The sequence below is a fragment of the Chaetodon trifascialis genome, chromosome 1 (genome assembly GCF_039877785.1).
Source record: "Chaetodon trifascialis isolate fChaTrf1 chromosome 1, fChaTrf1.hap1, whole genome shotgun sequence".
Classification (NCBI taxonomy): domain Eukaryota; kingdom Metazoa; phylum Chordata; class Actinopteri; order Chaetodontiformes; family Chaetodontidae; genus Chaetodon; species Chaetodon trifascialis.
The window spans coordinates 21,302,472-21,323,051 of record NC_092056.1 but is presented as its reverse complement, the minus strand read 5'-3'; the positions used below and the strand labels follow the sequence as shown (position 1 = coordinate 21,323,051).

General features: G+C 43.0%; 1 protein-coding gene across 2 annotated transcripts in view; it reads right to left on the bottom strand.

Moving 5' to 3' along the window:
- Window positions 1-6,736: 6,736 nt before the first annotated feature.
- The window catches only part of LOC139332041 (semaphorin-4B-like), a 55,814-nt gene continuing 41,970 nt past the window's right edge, over window positions 6,737-20,580 (bottom strand). For both annotated transcript variants that reach the window (XM_070963735.1, XM_070963727.1), the window contains exons 9-15: window positions 15,571-15,752; window positions 14,898-15,048; window positions 14,233-14,443; window positions 13,949-14,064; window positions 13,089-13,246; window positions 11,893-11,984; window positions 6,737-11,767 (exon numbers count right to left, since the gene is read on the bottom strand). In XM_070963735.1, the coding sequence (XP_070819836.1) occupies window positions 10,995-11,767; window positions 11,893-11,984; window positions 13,089-13,246; window positions 13,949-14,064; window positions 14,233-14,443; window positions 14,898-15,048; window positions 15,571-15,752 (1,683 nt within the window). In that variant the 3' untranslated portion in view covers window positions 6,737-10,994. The remainder of the gene's footprint in view (window positions 11,768-11,892; window positions 11,985-13,088; window positions 13,247-13,948; window positions 14,065-14,232; window positions 14,444-14,897; window positions 15,049-15,570; window positions 15,753-20,580) is intronic.

Here is a 20,580-nt window from a genome sequence, read left to right as displayed (position 1 = left end):
ACCACCACTTGCCTAACCCAAACCTTAACGTAAGTCTTCACCCTAAAACTGAATGATTTACATTATGGGGACTTGTGTTTTGTCCCCATAAGGATGGTGAGTCCATGCAATGTGACTGTGTAAACAGATTTATGTCCCCACAATGTAGTAATACACACGCGCACAACCTGCTCAAGCACAGCTATTGCAGAACATTTGATTTACGTTGGAGAACATTTGCCATCCTCCAACATAAGTGCATATAGCTGATATTTTATAGTGTTCATAGAGCTAGTAAGCTACAGCTCAGCCTATTTATAGTCAATAAGCTGTGTGTCTACTTACTGAAATCCAGTGAGTTTGTGTCCTCAGTTCTCAAATTACAGGGCGTATAATTAAGTCGTCGGTTTAGCTTTTTCCATCTCAGATAGCAGGGCAAGTAGCTGAGGAGCTGAATAGTGATGAGGAACAAATGCAGAATCAGCAAGTTGTTAAATTCAAGAAAATTCAGACCTTATCCGCTATCATCCATGATGCTCTGCTTACAGCTTTGGGTAGATCTCACTTAAATTGCAGCATAAGGCCCAACAGACTGACTGTGGGTTTTGGCAAGTTCTTTTAAAACAGACTAAGAGAGGAGCTCAGTGGTAATGAGACGCAGAATGCAAAGAAAAGACGAGAGTCAGCTCATTTAATTACATCCATGCACAAAGCCTCATCCCTTTATGCCTTCTCTACTGAATTTGTTGAGATAGGGGAGCACTGGGTGAAATGCATTGTTGTAGCAGAACTGTTGCTCTCCTATTTACAATGTTGAACAGTCTTGTGTCAGAGTACAAACTGGGGAGAGGATGGACAATGTGCTGTAGCTACTTGGCTTTCCATATATTAAATAGGAGCCTCAAATTACACACAGCAAAGATAAGTTTAATCTAAATAAAGTGAAACCCTATACTGTGTGTAACGGTAAAATACAGATATATAGGTAAAATACAATGGGACATGCAGAATGGTTACTGATTTGGTTTAGTCCCATTCCTACACTGCACTTAAAAAGGCTTAATAAGATGACATTTTTATGATGTCGTAGTGCAGATCCACAGGTTAATGTCCCACAGGCTCAGAGTTCAGGAGGGCTGAAGATCTGACTTGACTTGGGGCTTTATCATCTCAGTCTTCTCTCCAAGATCCATCACTTTGGAGCGCAAAAGATCTGGTCCAGACATGCTACCCACTAACTACAAGGTCAGTAGCCAACAGTATAACTGTATGGTGGCTCTGTGGATGGCCACTGTTAGAAAACAGTGTTTAAAACATACCTTTTGTCACCAGGGCTGAACAAATATTTTCTGACAGTGTCCTCTCATTTCCCCAAAATTACACCTCCTCCACACTGATGCTGTAATAAATCCGAGTGGCTCAGTTAGCAAAGGCACATGCAATATCGCTATTGTCCTGGCTTTGGGACATTTGTCACATTTCATCATCCCATTTTATGAAGCCAGACTTACCAGCTTTCCAGCTACATGCAACATTATTTTAATTGATAAGAAGTGTATACAAGATTGTCCCTTGAAGAAACGTGTGATTATGGTGCTCATCATGTAGCTGATAAATATAACCACGGGCAGGTGCTCTTCCTGTTTCATTATGCTGAGGGTGAAGGCAGCACAACATTTTAATAGAGCTTGTTTTCTGAAAATAATGCATTTTTTAAACAATGACACTGCTGCAGCCACTTAGATAATGACTGCACGGTGAATGATGGATGTTATAAATCATGTGCTACAGTGTGTACACAATGCCTTATCTCTTCATAGTCATAATGATACAGATAATGATGGAGCAGGGGGTACATGTCCTCAGGTATGTCTCATGCTGCTGCATTATGACAAGCTTCACCCAACACAAATTAATTTAGATTTGTCTGGAAATATTCGATATTGTAATTTGAATATCACAGGACTATGAAATTCCACATTGAGACTAGTTTAATAGAACAATAGGAAGACACATCTAAAATGTGTTGCTTCCATCAGTGCTGTGTGTATGTGGAGAAATGGAGTAGAAGTACTCTTCCTGCTCTGCTCTTTTTTAACGATCTTGCATCTCTTAACCCATGCACACTTGACTGCTTCTAAAGATGGCGATCCAGAAACTGAAGCTTGTTTTTCCACAGATTTTCTGAACTAGAGAGTCTGCTGAGCTCCTGGAAAGTAAATGCAAAAAATGTCTGCATGTATGGGAGAGTGTAAGTGCACATGCAGGCAGGAAAACCTAGACATGCTCACACATGCAATATGATGCATTCATCTTCATGAAAAGTGTCACTGATCACCAGTCTCTTGAAATATATGATTGGCCTCTGACAGGCCTGGACCTTAATGAAAGATGAAAGTAACACACACAATTCTGACAATCCTCGAGAGTCCACGCAATATTTGGTGTCCTTCCATAACAAGGACGGTGACATGGGGGCTGACATTTTTGGTGTTAGAGTTATATGATTGATATATTTTTGAGCTTTTATGTCAGTAGATTTTCAAGAGTTATAAATGAAGCTGTCCTTATCAATGAGTAGTCTTTTTGGAAAAGTGCCATCTTATTTCTTGGCCTCTGCTTAATGCCTGGAGACTACAGGAAGTTACTGTTCCTGGCCAGGAAATAGTCATAAAATTGGCATCTTAAACTTCGTTTGCACTTAGTTTGATATAACATGTTAATCAGTGAGCTTCAGAGGTGCTGGTAGGTAGATTTTCTTACCTGTGGACAGAGTCAGGCTAGCTGTTTCCCCATTTCCAATGTTAATGCTAAGCTAATCACCTGCTGGCTGCAGCGTCATATTTATGATATTGGACACAAGAGTGGTGTCAGTCAGGAACAAGCGAATAAGCATGTTTCTAAGCTTGTGCTTGAGACACAAGACAGTGCAAGACTATCTATCTATAACTGGCCTACAACGTGACACTACTCAATGTCTTTAATAAGGAGATGTTCTGGGTTATTACCAGATGAGTTAAAGTCATCATCCATGTAATAATATTAACTGTAATATGAAAACCCAGTTTGAAAAGAGATGAGATGGTGTGTGACCTGGGAAGCTGGTATGGGCTGATTTAAAAGATCTTCCAGTTCCTTTCATTGACTGTGAAAAGTAAATCTGCTTTTCAATTTCACCATCAACGAAGCGTTGCCATGAAATATGCAATGCAATCACACTGAAACGCTAGCTGACTGTAATTGTTTTCAAGGCTGAGGCAAACAAAAGGCACTTTTCACAGTGCAGTGATTTGTTAATAATGAATAGCAAATTACCGTCTTTGCTCTTCATCAAATGGTCGGTGACAGCAGATGAGCGGCTGGCGGTGAAAGTAAATTGGATCTGTCGCAGAACATCAAAAGAGAGAGAAGATGTTGAGATTTAGTGGGATTGAGAGAGAGGAAACGACAGACAGACAAGGGCTGAACATGAGAGAACAAAGGTGGGAATGGACAGGTTTCTTTTTGTTCTCATTAACCCTGAGTCACTCTGAGGAAAGACGCCGGATGAGAGTCCTCTGTGCACAGTCGCAGTCAGCTCTGCCCATGTGACCATCAGAGCATTCACACACATGGACAGTTTGTGAGGGAAGAGGCCCATTATTCCTGCTGGCAGCAGATCTCTGTCTCAGCAGGGGTGTTAGGACATCAATAAGGTGAGATTTATTCACAGTGCTGTCTGAGCAGACTCTCTTGCAGAATATTTTGTCCATGGTGAGGCTGGTTTTGGGTCTGAGGCCTCTACTGAATGCTGACTCTGGGGTCAATTTCAGCATGTCCGTGAACATGAACATTAGCGTCAATGGTCAAATAAGTTTGAATTACGAATCCTGATGTGGCGCTCTGTGGACGTGGAAAGTGATATCTGCCACCGAGCTGCGAACATTTAAAACTCGATGGACGTCTGCATGTAAGTTGGAGCATTCGTCATGTCTTTATACAGCAGAGCCCCCCCCAGTGGTATGTTATAGGCTTATTAGCTTTCACTTTTGTATTTGTTCACTTGTATTTGACATGATCAGCACCACTTGTCGTAAACAGCCCAATCACACAGCAGCTGTGTATAAGCACATACATAAGTGTCTATCTTTTGTTTTGTTGTTCCTGCCAACAAACCCAAAGTGACACCAGCTTCTGGGAAAGCATCTCAGACATTTTGTGAACTAAATACTGAATTAATTGCTCATCTGCTCTATCCAAAAAAAAGCACCATATATAGATTATTGAACTCGCCTTTCCACACGCAGGCTGTGTATTGAAGAGTCGTACACCACCTGAACACCTTTGCTCACGTGCCACTGGCAGGCAGAATGAAAAACATGCACTGTTGTGTCCTCAGGCTCTTTCTTGTAAGCAACTGTAAGCTAAAGTAATGCATAAACACTGCCCTTGTAAACTAGACCTAACAAATACCAGCTAGCAAACGCCAGCTTACCTACAAATCTTAAAAACAACACTTTAGGTTGACAGTTGCCACATGGTGTTTTCTTCTGAGCTGCATCTCGAGATTCTCAGTCTGGTTTTATACACGCAAGACTTCTCTGTGACTATGCACACTGTCTGACAGCTGCTGTTAATTCACTGCTCCTCAACAGGCCATGAACTGCTTCTTCATAAAGCACGGAGATAACAGAGAAAAGTCTTTTTCACTTACATTTAGGAAATGACAGTTCAATAATCAGCACATGACTTATTGTGCCACATGGCAGGCACAGACAGAGAGTATTAGCCATGTTGCACAGTTGCCTGCAAATGCTGGAATTTGACATTAAAACTATTGTCGAGGAATTTTATTCATGTGACAAAATGTCATTGGAATATTGTTTGGGTCTAATGTTTTGTTTTACAATTTTATTTGATAAAGTGGGTCCTAACATAGACCCTGGTGGTACACCACGTCATATGTACAGTGTTAGAATCCCAAACATTTGCTGTTACATAATAGTCTTTTTCTCTCAGTTAAGGACTTCAGTGTTTTACTTAAATCCCTCATCTGTGTGACAGTTGTAAAAACTGAAGCTCTTAAATGTGGCACCTAGATACAACTTTACAGACTAGGAATACTCACAGGTTGCTGCCCTGGAAAACAGCATGAGAGCCCAATGTGTCACATTTTGCTGCATATGTCAATATCTGTGAATGATGAGTAATAAAGCTGGTTTTGGTTCTTAGGAATGGAGAATAAAATATGCTCTGGTAAGCGTCTGGTATTTGTTTATAGGGCCAGATGGTCAAAATTTGCATTCAAAAACGGCCCTCACTCTGGTTTCTTTTAAGCACTTTACAATTGCCCGAATGGTCAGATAACATCTGTCAACTGACGACAATGACAGATGATTTTTCCCTCTGTCAGAGAGACCATCTGTAACATGGCCTTAATATAATGCAGTAACTCATGAGCCATTAAGCAGGCTTGATGTTTGCAGGTGTCTTGTGCAAGCAATGGTCAGTCATATGCAGTAAACAAGTGTTGGAGGATGTGAAGAGTTGCTTAATGTTTGCAGCAGCTGTGGTCATGAATAAAGGAGGAAAACTAAATAACTGAATATGTATACATTTTCCAGAAAGAATATATGTAAAGTTGTACTGATGAACGCCTTGTGCTACCAGGCTGTGAAAAAATAGACTATAGATTTATAGAAAGTTACTTCTTTTACAGCCAGGACCTTGATATTCAGTTAATTACGAAGGTGATTTGACTCATGAATGAAATTAGGTCTGGTTTGATGAGAGGATGGTGCTGGTGGAGGGTTTGGAGAGATCCACAGCAAAGAGTCATTTTGTACTAGATGATGTGTTTGTGTAGCATTCAAAGTCCACAGCAGAGAGCCAAGAGGGAAAGAAAACCAAAGCCAGTCTTGACCTGTGCTGTACCATCATCAAACAGAGCAGCAGTGACACACACAGTCTCCGTGTCATCATCTCTGTGTCCCTCCTGAGTAAACGCCATTCAGCACTGGGTGGCAGCTACACAGTGTCCAAAAATAACTGTTTGTATTGATTCACAAAGCTGATGTTTATGACAGGGCTGCCCTCTGAAACTGTGTGTATCCATGACCAGTGTGCAGCAAAATGATTAGACTGTAGCTGGGTGTGAGGAGCTGAATGTGTTCAGGGTTGTGAGGAAGAGGCCCTCTCATCAGATTTTTTGCATTTCATTCACACACTTCAATCCCCGACTAATACACACATACATGAATGTATAAATTATAGGCCATAGGCAGCACACAGTGTTGGCATGAGCAGTATTGACAAATGTCAGGTTTCAATGATCACTCTGCACACCGGCACGAACAGAGTCGAACATTACAAGTCAGCTGGTCGCCCAGCAGCTTCAGGATGAGCCAGTGATGGCGAAACATGAATGAAGACGCCGACCTAAAATTGTCGTTAGGTGTGAGTGTGAGTGTGAATGGTTGTATGTTTGTATATGTTGCCCTGCGATCGGCTGGCAGCCGGTTCAGGGTGTACCCCGCCTCTCGCCCGTTGACAGCTGGGATAGGCTCCAGCCCCCCCGCAACCCCGAAAAGTGATAGTCGGGTATAGACAATGGATGGATGGATGGATGTTTAGACACCAGCTTTCACATCTAAAATTATATGCAAATGTGGTATTGAAGTGAGCCATTTTCGCCTTCTTCCTCTCTTAAACGTGCCCTCTATGCAAATATCCAGGACTAAACAGCCATTCAGTGCAATAAATGACTCCCACATCCATATGTCAAAACATGTATTTTATTCATTTATCTTAAAAAATTAAAATAAAGTGCTTTTATGTACAATATAATAAAAACAACAGTCACAATCTCAATGATACAAAAAATACAGTTCACAATGTTATTTTTACACAACAAATAAAAAAAGAAATCATGCAGGCAAGACCACATTTGTCTAATAGTTATTCAGTCAACTAAGCTTATGGTGTTGAGTATGCTGTGGCAAAGCTGCTGCTGTGTCTCGTGGTTGGGCCGATATGGAGGATTTGAAGCTGTGCTTGCATCTTACTGCAGTACTACACCGTGCAGCACAAATGATGAACTGCTTCTATTGTGCTGTCTCTTCATAGGATGACCATTCAAACAAAACCCTGAAAGGATGCTGCGATGGATTGCCTACTTAAGCTGTTGTAGGAAAATAGACTGCTGTAGTTGTTCTACAAAATGTGATATAGTTGTCTACATTCATGTCCAGTGCAGTATGTTGCATTACTGAGGAGCCACTCAAAATGAAGCATCAATCACCATGGTAGTATTTGCTTTTTTAATGAAAAGCACGTCGTTAATAAATAGGCATTTATGACACTATTAAGGTCAAGTGGCATTGTAACTTCAGCTGTTCTATATGAGATTACAAGTATTATTCTTCTTCAATATTGACCTGTTCAGACAGATGTTGCCAGTGTGCACAGTATCACTTTTGACACAAGCCGAGACTGCAGAATGGTACAAGATTTTGAGCAGCTCCCAGTCTTATTGTTTGCAGGTAGAGTTAATGGTGGAGGTGAATCTGTAAATCTACTGTTGACCCGTGTTGTGGAGTTCAGTGTGCCCACAAAGGGCTACAATCACGCCATTCACCACATCTCTGTTGGTGAGGTCACTGCTGGGTGGAGTACAATGTGGCACAAGGCTAAAGGCAGAACAGCTTGATATCTAAAAGGCATTTTGAAAATATGTTGTGAGGTTATCCACCAAGCATCTCAAAGCAGGGTATTCAGCCACCAGAGAGGCCTTTTATCAGTGAGAAAATCTGCCTTAGCTCTGGGGACAAACAAGGCTTTTACAATCAGATTTATTCGTCTTATGCATCTGTTGGTTAGATTTATTTTGTCAGTTTTGGCTCACATGCAAGGAAACAAGATTAAAAGGAATAGGTAGACCCTCCGGGAAACAGACTTACTTGTTTTCTTGCAAAGAGTTGGATGAGAAGTTAGAAACCACTCCCATGCCTCTATGTAAATATGAAGCTACAGCCAATAGCTAGCTAGTTAGCTTAGTTTAGCATAAATACAGAAAAACAGCTAGTCTGTTTCTGTCCAAAGGCAACAAAACTACTATAAATGAAAATACTATCTTTGAAAGAAATGTACAAAAACCAAAATGGCAAAACATTACAGTTTTACCGGCCGGGAGCAGTGACTTTCGTTGGTTTCCTAGCAACCTCAAGGCAACAACGAGCCTCCAGGGTATTACTGCATGAGGCCAGATCGAGGCTAGTAGGTTTACGCTTGTTTCTTGTCTTTATGCTAAGCTAACAGCTGCCGGTGGTAGTTTCATATTTAGTGTGCAGACATGAGTGGTATCATTCTTCTCATCCAACTCTTTATCTCCTGCATTTTCAAACAACCCCTTAAATTCAGTATGGCATGAAAACAAAAAGACTCTTCTCCTGCTTTGACATGCTTGATAAAAAAACAGCCCAGGTGCTGAACAAACAGCACAGCGAGAAATGTGCAGAATTCTGTGCAAGAGTTGAAATGTTTGCTGAAGTAGGCAGTAAAGCGCTATGAAAACAAAATATCAGCAGTGTTCACTCTCTAGTTTTAAGACTATCTCTACAACACATCTTGCACAAGGTCCCTTAAAAACGCACAATATTAAGCACAGATACTGTATATACACAACAAAAAACTAAAGAAAAGAGGAAACACTGACCACTGTTGCGCAGTATGCTGTGCAATTACTTTGTCAACCTGGAGCAGTTACATAGCATTTTGACATCTGCTCAGTGTTCGAAATAGCAAAATGTTTATTCTGTATGGTACTGGAATATATACTGTAGGCTTACTTGATCAATACAGTGAATTGGTGATGTACGCTAAGACATGTGGTGCCATATTTTCCCTATGGCTGTGTAAATGTTTTCCATTCAGATTTACACAACACTATCAGCTTCCTACATCTTTGGAAAATTCTGCTTGTTAAGTCTCAAAAGTCTAAGCAATGTGGGTGCAAGAGTGTCTGCGATGGCTGCGCTGGTCCCTGTAATAGCTGATTTCTAAGAATCATTTTCCGTAGCAGCCACACCTTCTGTCTCTCAGTAGTTGCATTTCTTAGAGTTCGCTCCAATTTTACTGACATGTGCAAACCTGTAAGTATTCAAGACCCTGATTACTTGTGCTTTCACATTAGCGTCGCTTTGACATCTGACTGAGTGTGGTGAATGCCATGTATTTAAGAAATATGACCTGGTGGGGGAGGGTACACTGAGCTGATACGGCGTTCTGAACTACATCACTACATGGTGCAGCTGCAGTCTGGACAAGAGGCCACTAAATATTATCTCTCCACTGCAGTGACAGCTGTTACTAGTTGTTCTGTGACTTTTTCCTTTTGAGTGGGCTTATTAGCACTTAAAAGAAATTTGTATTGTTAGCGCTCGTCAAGCTCAATAGCCTTAAACTAGCTGTATGTCTGTGTTTCAGTGTACATTAAGAAGGCATATACTGTAACTCCTTTAAGGGTAGCTGAAGGAATATTTTTCTCACAACCACAAGACAAGTTTTCACATGAAGCAATCTCCATGCTATATCCTTTGGCCCCAGTTCAGATTTTACATGAAAGTCAATTATTTTGCCCAAAGTGGTCTGAAAGGTTCGTCATGAGCTAACAGTCTTAGAGAAACTTCCAATCTCGCACTTCACATTTGTTTATCATTAGTGCCGCTTTACTCTTGGCGAAACCCAACTCTGGTTCCATCACCATGTGCTCTTCGACAGTGATCAATGCTAACACAAAGCATGGGAGTGGTCATAACAGAATGGCACTATTGCATTTAGAGTCGACAATCAAGTTTGTTTTGTTTTTTGGCACAGTGCACGTGATGATTTTGGTGCCGCCCTGAATATGGTAGAGGTGTGGTTGTCTGTGTTTGAAATGTCCGCTTTGACTGACATGTAACAACGGCAGGTCTCTTCTCCATATTTGCCAGGGTGTCTGTGTCAGTTTATAAGCCCATCGTGGTACCTGCAGGTCAATGCTGAAGAACGGGGCTGTCTCAGGTGCGCACAGATGCAGAGCAACGGGTTGCCTGAATTGTCCACGGTGCAGTGATGTGTGAATGAAGACCTTCCTCGAACAACGTCGTACATTCAGGAGCTAAATGCATGTCTTTAAGCCCTGAAGCAGAGTTAATGATCACCTTTTTTTGATCATCTTTCTTAAAAGTTCTTTTAACTGTTCTTTGTTCAGAGGGCTCGATTTTAATCAAGGTGTGGCTTATTCTCCTGGTCTGCCTCATCTTTCAACATCTTTATTCTCATACAGTCACGACATTTTTTCAGCGAAAGAGAACAAATGTGCTTCTGACTTGCTTCCATAATGCGTGGATCATAATGAATATGCAATACATGTATTATACTCTCCTGAACCTGAACTCTTGGTCACCATGTTGCTGTAGCTTGGTTCTAACGTGCATAACAACAGAAGTATAGACTGTGGCGGCCATCTTCTGCAGAGAATGTGCAAGGTTACACATACTCAAATAGGGCTGGGCAACATATCAATACTTATTATTTGTTGTCTTTTTTTATTGTTATATCATGTGATTGAGATCAGAAAGACGATCTGATGTTGGATATTGCATACCTAAAGAGATTCTGTGATAAATACTGATATCGGAAGAAGATCTTCTGTTTTGTTATTTTCTTCCTCATATTGCCTAGTCCTACACTCACACACATTAGCGGCTGTTAGTGGCCATGAGAATGACTCAAACAAAGGATGTGTAGTAACTTTTCTTAGCAGGTGCCACAGTATGTGACCGCCGCTCCCTCTTCCAGCAAACCGGACCGACCTCTGGCTTCGGAGTGGAAATGGTATAAACGAAATGACCTCCGCACTGATCACAGAACAATGATGACTAAAATAAAAGATGTGCTGCGATGTAGAAGGATGTCGAGGTCTCCTCTCCTTCGCTCAGTCGCCCGTATCCTTCATGGAGATACAGGGTGGCATCTTTTTAGCGGATACTGTGCTCTCATACGATAGAGTCTTTGATCTCCGAGCCCAGCCTCACTCTGGGCCGAGGGCAGGTTGGGGAGTATTCCACGTGGCTCTCCTTCAAGTTAAGTGGCCGCCTGTCGGAGGACTCGGAGAAGCTCTTGCTGTTGTCTGGCGAGGACTCGTGGGTGGGTGTGCTGCAGATGTAGTTGTCATTTAATGTCTGGTAGCCCTTGTGATCGGAAGTGGAAACGGGAATGGTGTTACCGTTCAGGGGTAAGCTCTCTGCAGGCTTCCCCACTATCCTCGGCTTCTTCTGCTGCATGTTGGGACACTCCCCCTGCTTCAGCATGGACTTCATGTGATCTCGGTTCCTGTAGATGACAAACAGGGAAAACACCACGAGGGAGAAGGCCAGCAGGGCGCACACCACAATCAGTTCATTCCAGTAGGTCTTCGTGTGGACCTGCTCAGAACGGGACTCCCCGGGCAGGATGATGGTCTCCTCTCGCTCAATGTGTGGTGTGCGTGAGTGACCAATCAGAGTAGTGCTTTCCTGGCGGGGCTCTGCCCTCACGCAGTAGTTGGCCAACAGCTGGCGGAAACCCTCCTCCTCAGACCAGCACTCGTAGGTCTCGATCCTGTCAGCCTGAGCCACAACCACCAGGTTTCCCTCAGGCGTGGCGTATAGGAACTGGCTGGTGCTGTCGCTGTAGCGCCACCTCCTCTGCGCCAGGTTGGAGCGCAGCTTACAGGGCAGAACCCTGAATGTGTTGGCTGGGATTGTAATGAGCTGGCAATGGGAGCCACCTATACATAAAAACAAAAAACAAGAACAATATTATATTGTGACTTTACAGTAATCACAAATTATTGTCAAAATACAATTGCAATACTTTAATCAAAGAGCGCTACACACACAGAAACACACTCACGAGAAGCTGCTGGTCTGGCTGATCTGGAGCTGGGAAATGTCCTGTTACAAATGGCTGACGTATCGGCCTCCTCCACATCCTGCTGCCAGTGACTGAAACCAAACACACCAAACAAAACAACAAGGTGAGGGTCAGCAGCCTTAATGACAGGCATCGTGTCTATACCCACTTCAAGCCTGTCATTTAAAACCTGTGAGTACTCGGCGGCCTCATCGGTCTGACAAACAGAACAATGCTCTTTTAAAAGCTACTTCTTCAAGCACATATAACTATGAGCTTTTGCATGTTTATTTCATGTTTGTCTGGGTGCGTGTTCACATGTTACACAGCAAAAAACACATTCATCAAAGTCCATTGTGGTTAAACAAGGTGAGGTAACACGATTTCACAATGTGAGCACACTGGGCCTCATGCAAGAAGCACTCGGACAAACGGACTTAAGTCGCATGCACAAGCTCGTTAAGAGAATTTGTGGTATTCACCAATTTTCTCACATTTAGAATTTTCTCTTAGGTGCTAACAAAATACATGAGTGGCCCAGACATGTTGTACAGATTATCTTTCTCTCTGTATGGGAGGAAAAAACATGGATTTAACCTGAAAAAATGCAAAATCAAAATTCTATTCACCATATCATCAACCTGGCTTACCAAATTCCTGTGAGGGTTTTAGGATTTTAGATATTTATTGGCATGTTTTGGTACAGACACAGGTTTTCTAACTCAGACAGCTGCCTCATACACAATGTAACGTCACCTCCACCAAGGCTATAATATTCCCTTGTCTAACGTCTCTGTGCCTGCCACGTCATCTCTTGTAGAAGTCATGTACTGCTTAGCTTAAGGACATTTTTTAGCATTTAGCAAAACAAACAGAAAATCCTAATGAGGACATCTCAAGAATGTCCAACTCCTCATGAGCAGGTAAGAAATTTAGGATAAGAATATGAAAATATTCTTACATGAGGTCCAGTGTGTGTATGTGAGCATGTATTTACTGTCATTTTGTACATTTTGTGTGATGTAAATCTTTTTTAAAATAATTTAGATTTTTTTTTTTATCAAAGTTATTTTTATCATTTCTATTTACATTTTGAGTCAATGTCTATGGCAGTGAGTGAAGGTACAGGAACGAATTCAAAGTGACTGTTTAGGAAAGGTTGAGGAATTGTTGGCCCGATCTATGCGATCTCTCACCTGTCAGGTGGAGCCATCCTGACATCCCGACACAGCCGCCCAGTCCAGGCGCAGTAGGGGTCTCTGGACAACACACACTCTCCACAGCTCAGGTAGTTGGAGCAGTTGGCCACAGGAACCTCCACCAGGCCGGAGTTGGACGACACAAACAGCAGACCCTGCGGAGAAGACGAACCATGTGTGATACACATGTGATGTGTGATGAACTCTGGCCAGCTGCTCTCTGCCAGCAGCATCACCTCCATTTGTATTTTTTCTTTAGCTTTTTCAACACTTTTCAGACAGTCAGGGTCACTGTGCAGAAATACTGTTATCCAGAAACGCATTTTCACCATGAATGTGACGCCGATCCTGACATACAGCACATCCCTGTGTTCCCAAAAGCACAGTCTATATTTAGCCAGCCTTATCTACCAGTATATTAGATAAACATCATGTGGAGTCTGTCTGTCTTTCATATCCCTATTTGGAGCTCAGAGTATATTCACAAAAAGTATCTCAGACTTAGAATTACATAATCTTAGATAAGATTGCTGTTTGGCTGCTTTGGCCCCGGGAGAGGCCATTATGTAATAAAGAGAGAAAGGTAATGAAATTTAGCTCCGGGTAAAATGCCAGAGAGGATCATAAACTCTGCTCCAGACGGTGCAGTAACTTAGAGGAAAACTCAATGGAATGGCCGCTGTGGAAAGAGAATGTCTGTAACCAGTTTGTGCTCTGGTAAATCTGGCTCTTCCACATTTTCATGACTTGAAAATGAGTCTAAGTCTGAAATGGGTAAACATGAAATATAAACTGACACGAACCAGTTTGACCATGATCATTACAGGTGTATTAAAGATGACAGAGCTGTGATTTACCCTCTGAGAATCCAGCTCGATGTGTTGCACAGGCTGAGGCTCAGGAAATAGAATCATCTCCTCGATGATGTGCATCTTATCGTTGGCATTGATGGCCTTATGGAGCTTTCCGTCATCTGGAAGACACAGAGAACGAGTGGAAGTGGCATACTGAAGCCAGGGGGCAGTTTATGGAGGGACAGAAGCAACAAATCAAACACACAAAAGTATATAGGAAAGTATTTCCCCTAAAAACTATGAAAATATGCACAAATAAGTTGCTGTTGCAGTGTAATGAGCCGTACCTGTTCCAATAAAGAGCACGTCGTACGCCCTCTCCATGCCTTGGATCTTGTGCACGGCGATCTGCGTGTAGCGCACGCTGCGTTTCAGCAGCAGTGGAGCACTGCGGATCACACTGTCCATCAGGAAATGGTCCTTGACAAAGTTGAGCACTTTATCAGGCATGTGCAAGGACGACTGGATACCCATTTGCCTGGCGTGGTTGGTCACGCACTGTGTGGGAGTAAATTAGACATGAAAAATGAATCTCTGTTTACTGGAGTGGTTCTGGAAATACAAACTTACAATGAGATTGAATGGAGGGCGATGACGTTGGCTTAGCACATAAAGCTTAGGGTGAGGCAGCACTGGAAACACAGACTGAATGCAGTGGATACCTATAACAGCAGAAACCCCTGGATTTGCTGATGTAGTAGTTTTTGACTTGCTTTTTAGGTGAATATCTGCTAGTTTTAAGTTTTGAGGCAACTGTTTGGCTCCTCTCATAAAGGGTTAAGCAGAACTTCAGCCAGACAGTATGTTTAGGTATGTAATATACATTGTAAGTGTAAAAATAATAAGAAAAATAGATATTTGGGATGTTAAAAATGTGCACTTGATGCAGATGCAGAGACTGAACCAGATGAAGCTGAACTGTATTGTTTTGCCACAGAATAGCTCCACTCACCGCACCGGGCCGTGGTTCAGGCACTGGGTGGTTGTAAGTGTACCACTGCTGCGTCTCCCTGTTGACCTCTCGGTAGCGCCCACTGAAGGCTCTTTCCACCTGCGCCATGGTGAAAGCGCACACCGCTGAGCTGCCTGATGCTCCTTTATACCTGCGAAACACATAATGAGTCCATATCTGTTCCCTGTTTGAAGACTCCATACCTCTTTTGCTGTGTGAAAATGGAGCCATTAAAGACTTAGTCTTACAATAGCACCCATTTACAGCACGTTACCATTTTCCTCCCAGTCCACCCTTTCTGCTGTTGTCGTCATTTTATTCAAGAAACTGGAGCAGCAACTTCTCACTGGAGAACAGTTGTAGAGTGGGCGCTTGAACAATTTCCATATTAAAACCTTTATTTGGTTGATACATTAATTAGGCATTGGGGTTGCATGAGCTTGTGTTAGTGTTTAAGCTCATTACAGCTGCTCCAAATTCAGAGGAGCCAAGTAGGAAAAGGCAACTTGCCAGGTTTGAGTGGAGATGTTAAATAAATACTGGCTGAAGATGGTGTATGTGAGCCGTGTAAATTCAAGTGTGTGTGACCGTGCATAAACATAAACTGGAACATAAATTTGATTCATTAAAGTGCCTGTGTGTGACTGGACAAACGCCTCCATTCGTCTCTTACCACTGGGAGGTGAAGACGCCATAGAAGATGGTGCTCTCCCAGCTGTCTCCCATTGGCTTCAGGACAAACATGTCCTGGATGATGTTAAAGGGGAAGCCGTCATCGGGGAGGGAACACAGGAGCTGGGCCTTCAGGAAGGTGGTCCATTTCTTCTGCAGCACCCGCTCGCCTCCTTTATCCCCCTGCAAGCAGTTCAGGTATGTCAGAGTATGTTACAGAGACTTCAAGACTTCATGTCTCATTTAGCTATCAGTTATCCCTCAAAACGACACAACATTTCCAAAACAGGGTGACACAACACATGGTTATTGCAGCTAAATGTCATAAGAGCAGACAAGAACAACAAATCTGTCCATGCCAAGTGCTCCTGTTGAGCATATGTCCGCTTGTTTAGGCTGAGGCACATGACCATTGATGATGCAGAAACAAGAGTAGTAATATCAGAGTCAGCCCTGGACAACAGAACAGGAGTCCCAGAAAACAGCAGTGGAGTGGAGACAGCACCTGGCCGACACCACGGCAGCACAATGACCCAGAAAATAAAAATAAAATAAAATGTTTTCTTTTCTTTGGGGATGAACAAATGCTGTTCAAAAATCAAACAAACAAGCAAAAAAATGAATTCAAGACCACATCTCACGAAGTAAGACCAGACCCCTTATTGCTGTGGTTATGGTTAGGTTTTCCATTTTAGACAAGCTGCAATGAAAAGTTAACCACAAGCTAATCAGACTGCAACCAATTCAGACCTGAGCTATTCATATTAACTCAAAGATCCCCTTCAGACATCAAGCCATTTAAAAACACTCTACTGATTACCATTTGAGTCTGTTGTGGCTCTGTTAATAACATTAGAATCAATTAATATGTAAATACGCTTCATTTTAAAAAGTTAATTTGCCTGGCACAACATATCTCCTACTCCACTGGAAAGTCTGTCCTCATGTGTGTGTGCGTGCACCTCACATTTATGTGACTTACAGACTGAACCATGACTGGCTTTCACACTAGTTGCAAAAAATCAGGCTCATACTGTATGTGTGCATCTTGTAGTGACAAACTCTGCACAGACTTTCTGCAGAGTGAAGCTTAAACATCCAACAGAAGTAACAACTTTTTACAAGTGTCAGAAGAGACCTGCAGAGAGTCCTTGTGTTGTATCAAATCTGCAGTCCCTCGACTTTACTGTAGAGGGTGCTACTGAGGTCAAATAAGGGAATCAGAGAGTTGTTATTGTGACAGTCATGACGTCTGTTTCAGGGAAATAAACTGGACAAACAGTCACAACCAAACAGGATTTTAATGTTCTGATCCAACTCCAGCCACTTAGATCCTTTCATGTGCAGCATAAGTGCATTTATGCTGAATTGAAAATGATATTTTGACACTAAAATGTGGCAGACAAAAAAAAAAGCTCCTTAGTGCCAAATATCAGTTGTTTGAAGGAGATGAGATGTTGAAATGGAAAACAAACAATGGTTACTTATTAATTACAGCTTTGAAATCAACATCAGTTATTCCCGCCTCACATCTCCTCCAAGATCGAGCAGAGACACTCACTCTCCTTTTAAGCTGTCACAGAATATTCACATAAACAGTTATCAGACGACTTTGCTGGGACCAGCAATTATCAAAGAGCTTGTAAACACAAACCAAAAGAAAACTCCTCCCGAATACAGCGAGCAAGCTGGAAAACACAGGATGAGCGGGAGGAGGAGGAGACGGAGGAGGAGGAGGAAGAATAGCAAAACAAGTGGTCTCGCCCAATCTCAAGACAGTTTTCTTGCCTCGGATCCAAACTATCCCGTCAGCAGGGCCTCCAAAACCCCGAGCAACTCCAACATAACAGCACAAGGAGTGAATCAGCCTTGAGGAGGCAATAAAATGCAAAACTGTAACTACCTCTGATTCCTCCCTCCTGTTTGTCCTACACACAAACAATCATGGTGCTGAACGGTGAGGTGAAAGCTCGTGGGACTGATGTAGACCCTGGGAGCCAATTACTAGGCTGTGGTAGTAGCCTGTCCACATAATGAGGAGACCACATTCCTGCTCTCTCAGCTGTCCACCACCGTTGTTGCTGTGCTCCACTGCGCAGCTTGTACTGTCAATGGCGTCGACCACTCCCACCACCCCCGACAGCCGCCCTCCAAAAACACGCTCGCTCATATGTGCTGTTTAGCGCCGCTCTCACACTTGATCGGAACTTCACATTTCAGATTGCAGATGGATGAGGAGCAGGGGAAATGGTGCCACACAATCTTCAGAATGTGCCTGCTTCCCTCCGTCCCTCAGTGTGCACACCTGAATAAACAACTGAAAGAGGGAGTGGAAGAAGGGAGGGGTACCAATAGGAGAGAGGGGGGAGGAAAAGCAACTCGGAAGCAGAATTACTTGGCAAACCCAAGTAAAACAGTAGTTAGGAACACTGTGAAAAAGCTGGAGAGGCTTTGATTTATCTTTCCTTACAAGAAACATGTCCTCGTTCTAAGACAGCAAACATGTCTGCCAACACATGCAGCATGTTTGAGATATTAAAACAGACCACATATCTGGCCTTGGCCTGGCGCACAGAGGGAAGAGAGCGCATGCTTTCTGTCACTCTGCAAAAAAAAGGGCGTTATAGTTACTGAGCCTGCTAACAGGGAGCGGCCCTCAGACCTCGCTGTTACCTAACTGATCTGAGTTCAGCACTTTCTGCTCACTGAAGGAGCACACAGGGCATGTGCTCAGATGTGAGGCACTATTCTGAGAAACAAAAGGTGAATACGCTAATAGTTAAGGATGTCAGCCTGCAGCAACTCAGGGGCTGGTTTCCCAAAGATATGCAAGACTGGTCTGTAGTGTTAGACTGGTCTTAATCTGAGAACTGCAGAGTTTTTCCATCTGTGGGGGGGGGGGCGACGACTCACATGAGGTAAAGACATTAAGAGACAGGTGTATGCGGGTGTGCTGGAACAACAGGAAGTTACTCATTGTGGTTTGGCCCCCTCAAAAACACAGTCAGCAGAAGCAGCAGTGACACAGCTAATGAGGCAATAAAGGCAGAAATCATGCACCCCTTCTCTGAATCATAACTCACTTACACCTAAACACACACACACACACACACACACACACACACACACACACACACACACACACACACACACACACACACACACACACACACACACACACACACACACACACACACACACACACACACACACACACACACACACACACGATGAGCATGTTTGACGTTGTCTGATGTTAGATATAACTCCAGAACTTGCTTGAGAAGGATCAGATTTGTTTTCTTCAGATGAAGTAATCCAGTGTTAGTTAAGTGTTAAGACAATTCAGCAACTTGTAATGATCCTGAAAAATAAACTCTGACTCTGAAAAAGTTAGCCACTCAAACCCGTCCAGGCTAAGTCTGAACCGACTCCCTGGATGGTCGTTCAGCTGACTTCTGTGCTTTCATGAGCTTTTAAGTTGTAATGTGGAAACGACATGGACCCTACAAAGAAGATATGTTGTGTTTTAACATTTAATTAATAGAGAGTTTCTTACCATCAACTGAACATTTACTTTCGTCATGTTTCTGCATATATGACGTCAAAGTCAGCGACTTTTGTTGTTTTTCTGACTAGATTGGGCGTTCATGTAAATTCTCCAAGTCGGAACTTGATTTTTCTGAATAGTCACAACATATTAAAACTTCCCTGTAAATGATGAATTTCTGCCGAAGGCAAATGTTTTCCACAGGAGTGAAGGCGGCTGAGTGGTTTGACACGGTTGCTTGGTCAGCCATGTTTATGAAATTTGAAAAAAGTCTTCTTGGAAAGGATTCACTGAAAAATTGTCCAACTTAAGACGGTCCAGAGCTAGACAGCTTGGAGCAGCAGGTGAATTTGTCTATCTGAAGTTAGATCTAAAGCACTGCTTTCAGTAGAAACTGAACAATAGGTGGAATTCCTATGCATCATCTCAATACACTGATTTCTCCAGTGCACTGGAGAATAAACCACCTGCACCACTACAGTAGTACCACAGAGCAGCATCTGAAAAGACGTCAGTGTTGAAAAAGAGGGCTGCTGCATTCCAGAGAAATAAAGGCGCTTTACAGAGCAGAGAAAGCCATTCTTCTGTCTCTATTGCACAGTTCATCTGCAGCAAGTTGCCACAGTCTGGGAGCCTTTCTGTCAATGATTTCCATATATAGAACCCAGGAGGTGCTCCGCCGGCTTCGAGAGGTGTCGCAGCACCGAGTGCCAGAGCCTAGCAGGACTAAGTCATTAAGCTGTCACTTAAGATTACATGCTGTCCCCACGATTACTCACATTACTGCCTCCATGAACAAGAGGCATCAGTCAGGGAGGGATGCTGAGTGCATGTTTATCAGGCAGCTTCATGGGCGTTTAATTGATCTGATGACAGGTGAAAAGGGATAAAGTCTGTTGTTGATTATTCAGGGTGATCGGCCAAACTAAACTGTGGCGGAGGGAGGAGGGGGATGACGTCGACGCTTTAAATGACGCCAGTGAATTCTGCAGTTGCTGCATGCTTTGCCTGCAACAAAAACAGGCCATACAGTAGAGTGGAAAAAGCATTTCATATTGCTGCGAAGCACCCTTGAATACTAATAATGCCTGCAAAGCTCAAAGCGCTGGCGGAGAAAGGCAAAGAGCTGGAGGGATGGACGAGTGCAGCTGACATTGTGAGGGAGATGGAAGGAGAGGGGGAGATGACATTGCAGAGAAAAGGGAGGGAGGGCGGCATGGTAAGGAGGAGAGGATGATTCAGGCACGGGGAAACCAAATCTGTTGAAAACATGTTTGCACAGTCAAACAGAAGAAGCTTTAACGCACCAGTGACACATTTCCACTGCGTCTACACAGCCATGACGTACGCTTCAACATGACTGAACGCGCTTTGACATGGGAGCGTGCCGTCTTGTTTTGAGGTCACTGCATCAAGATTATTAAGGATTATAAAAAGGAAGCCGGGGAGGCCGCTGTGCCC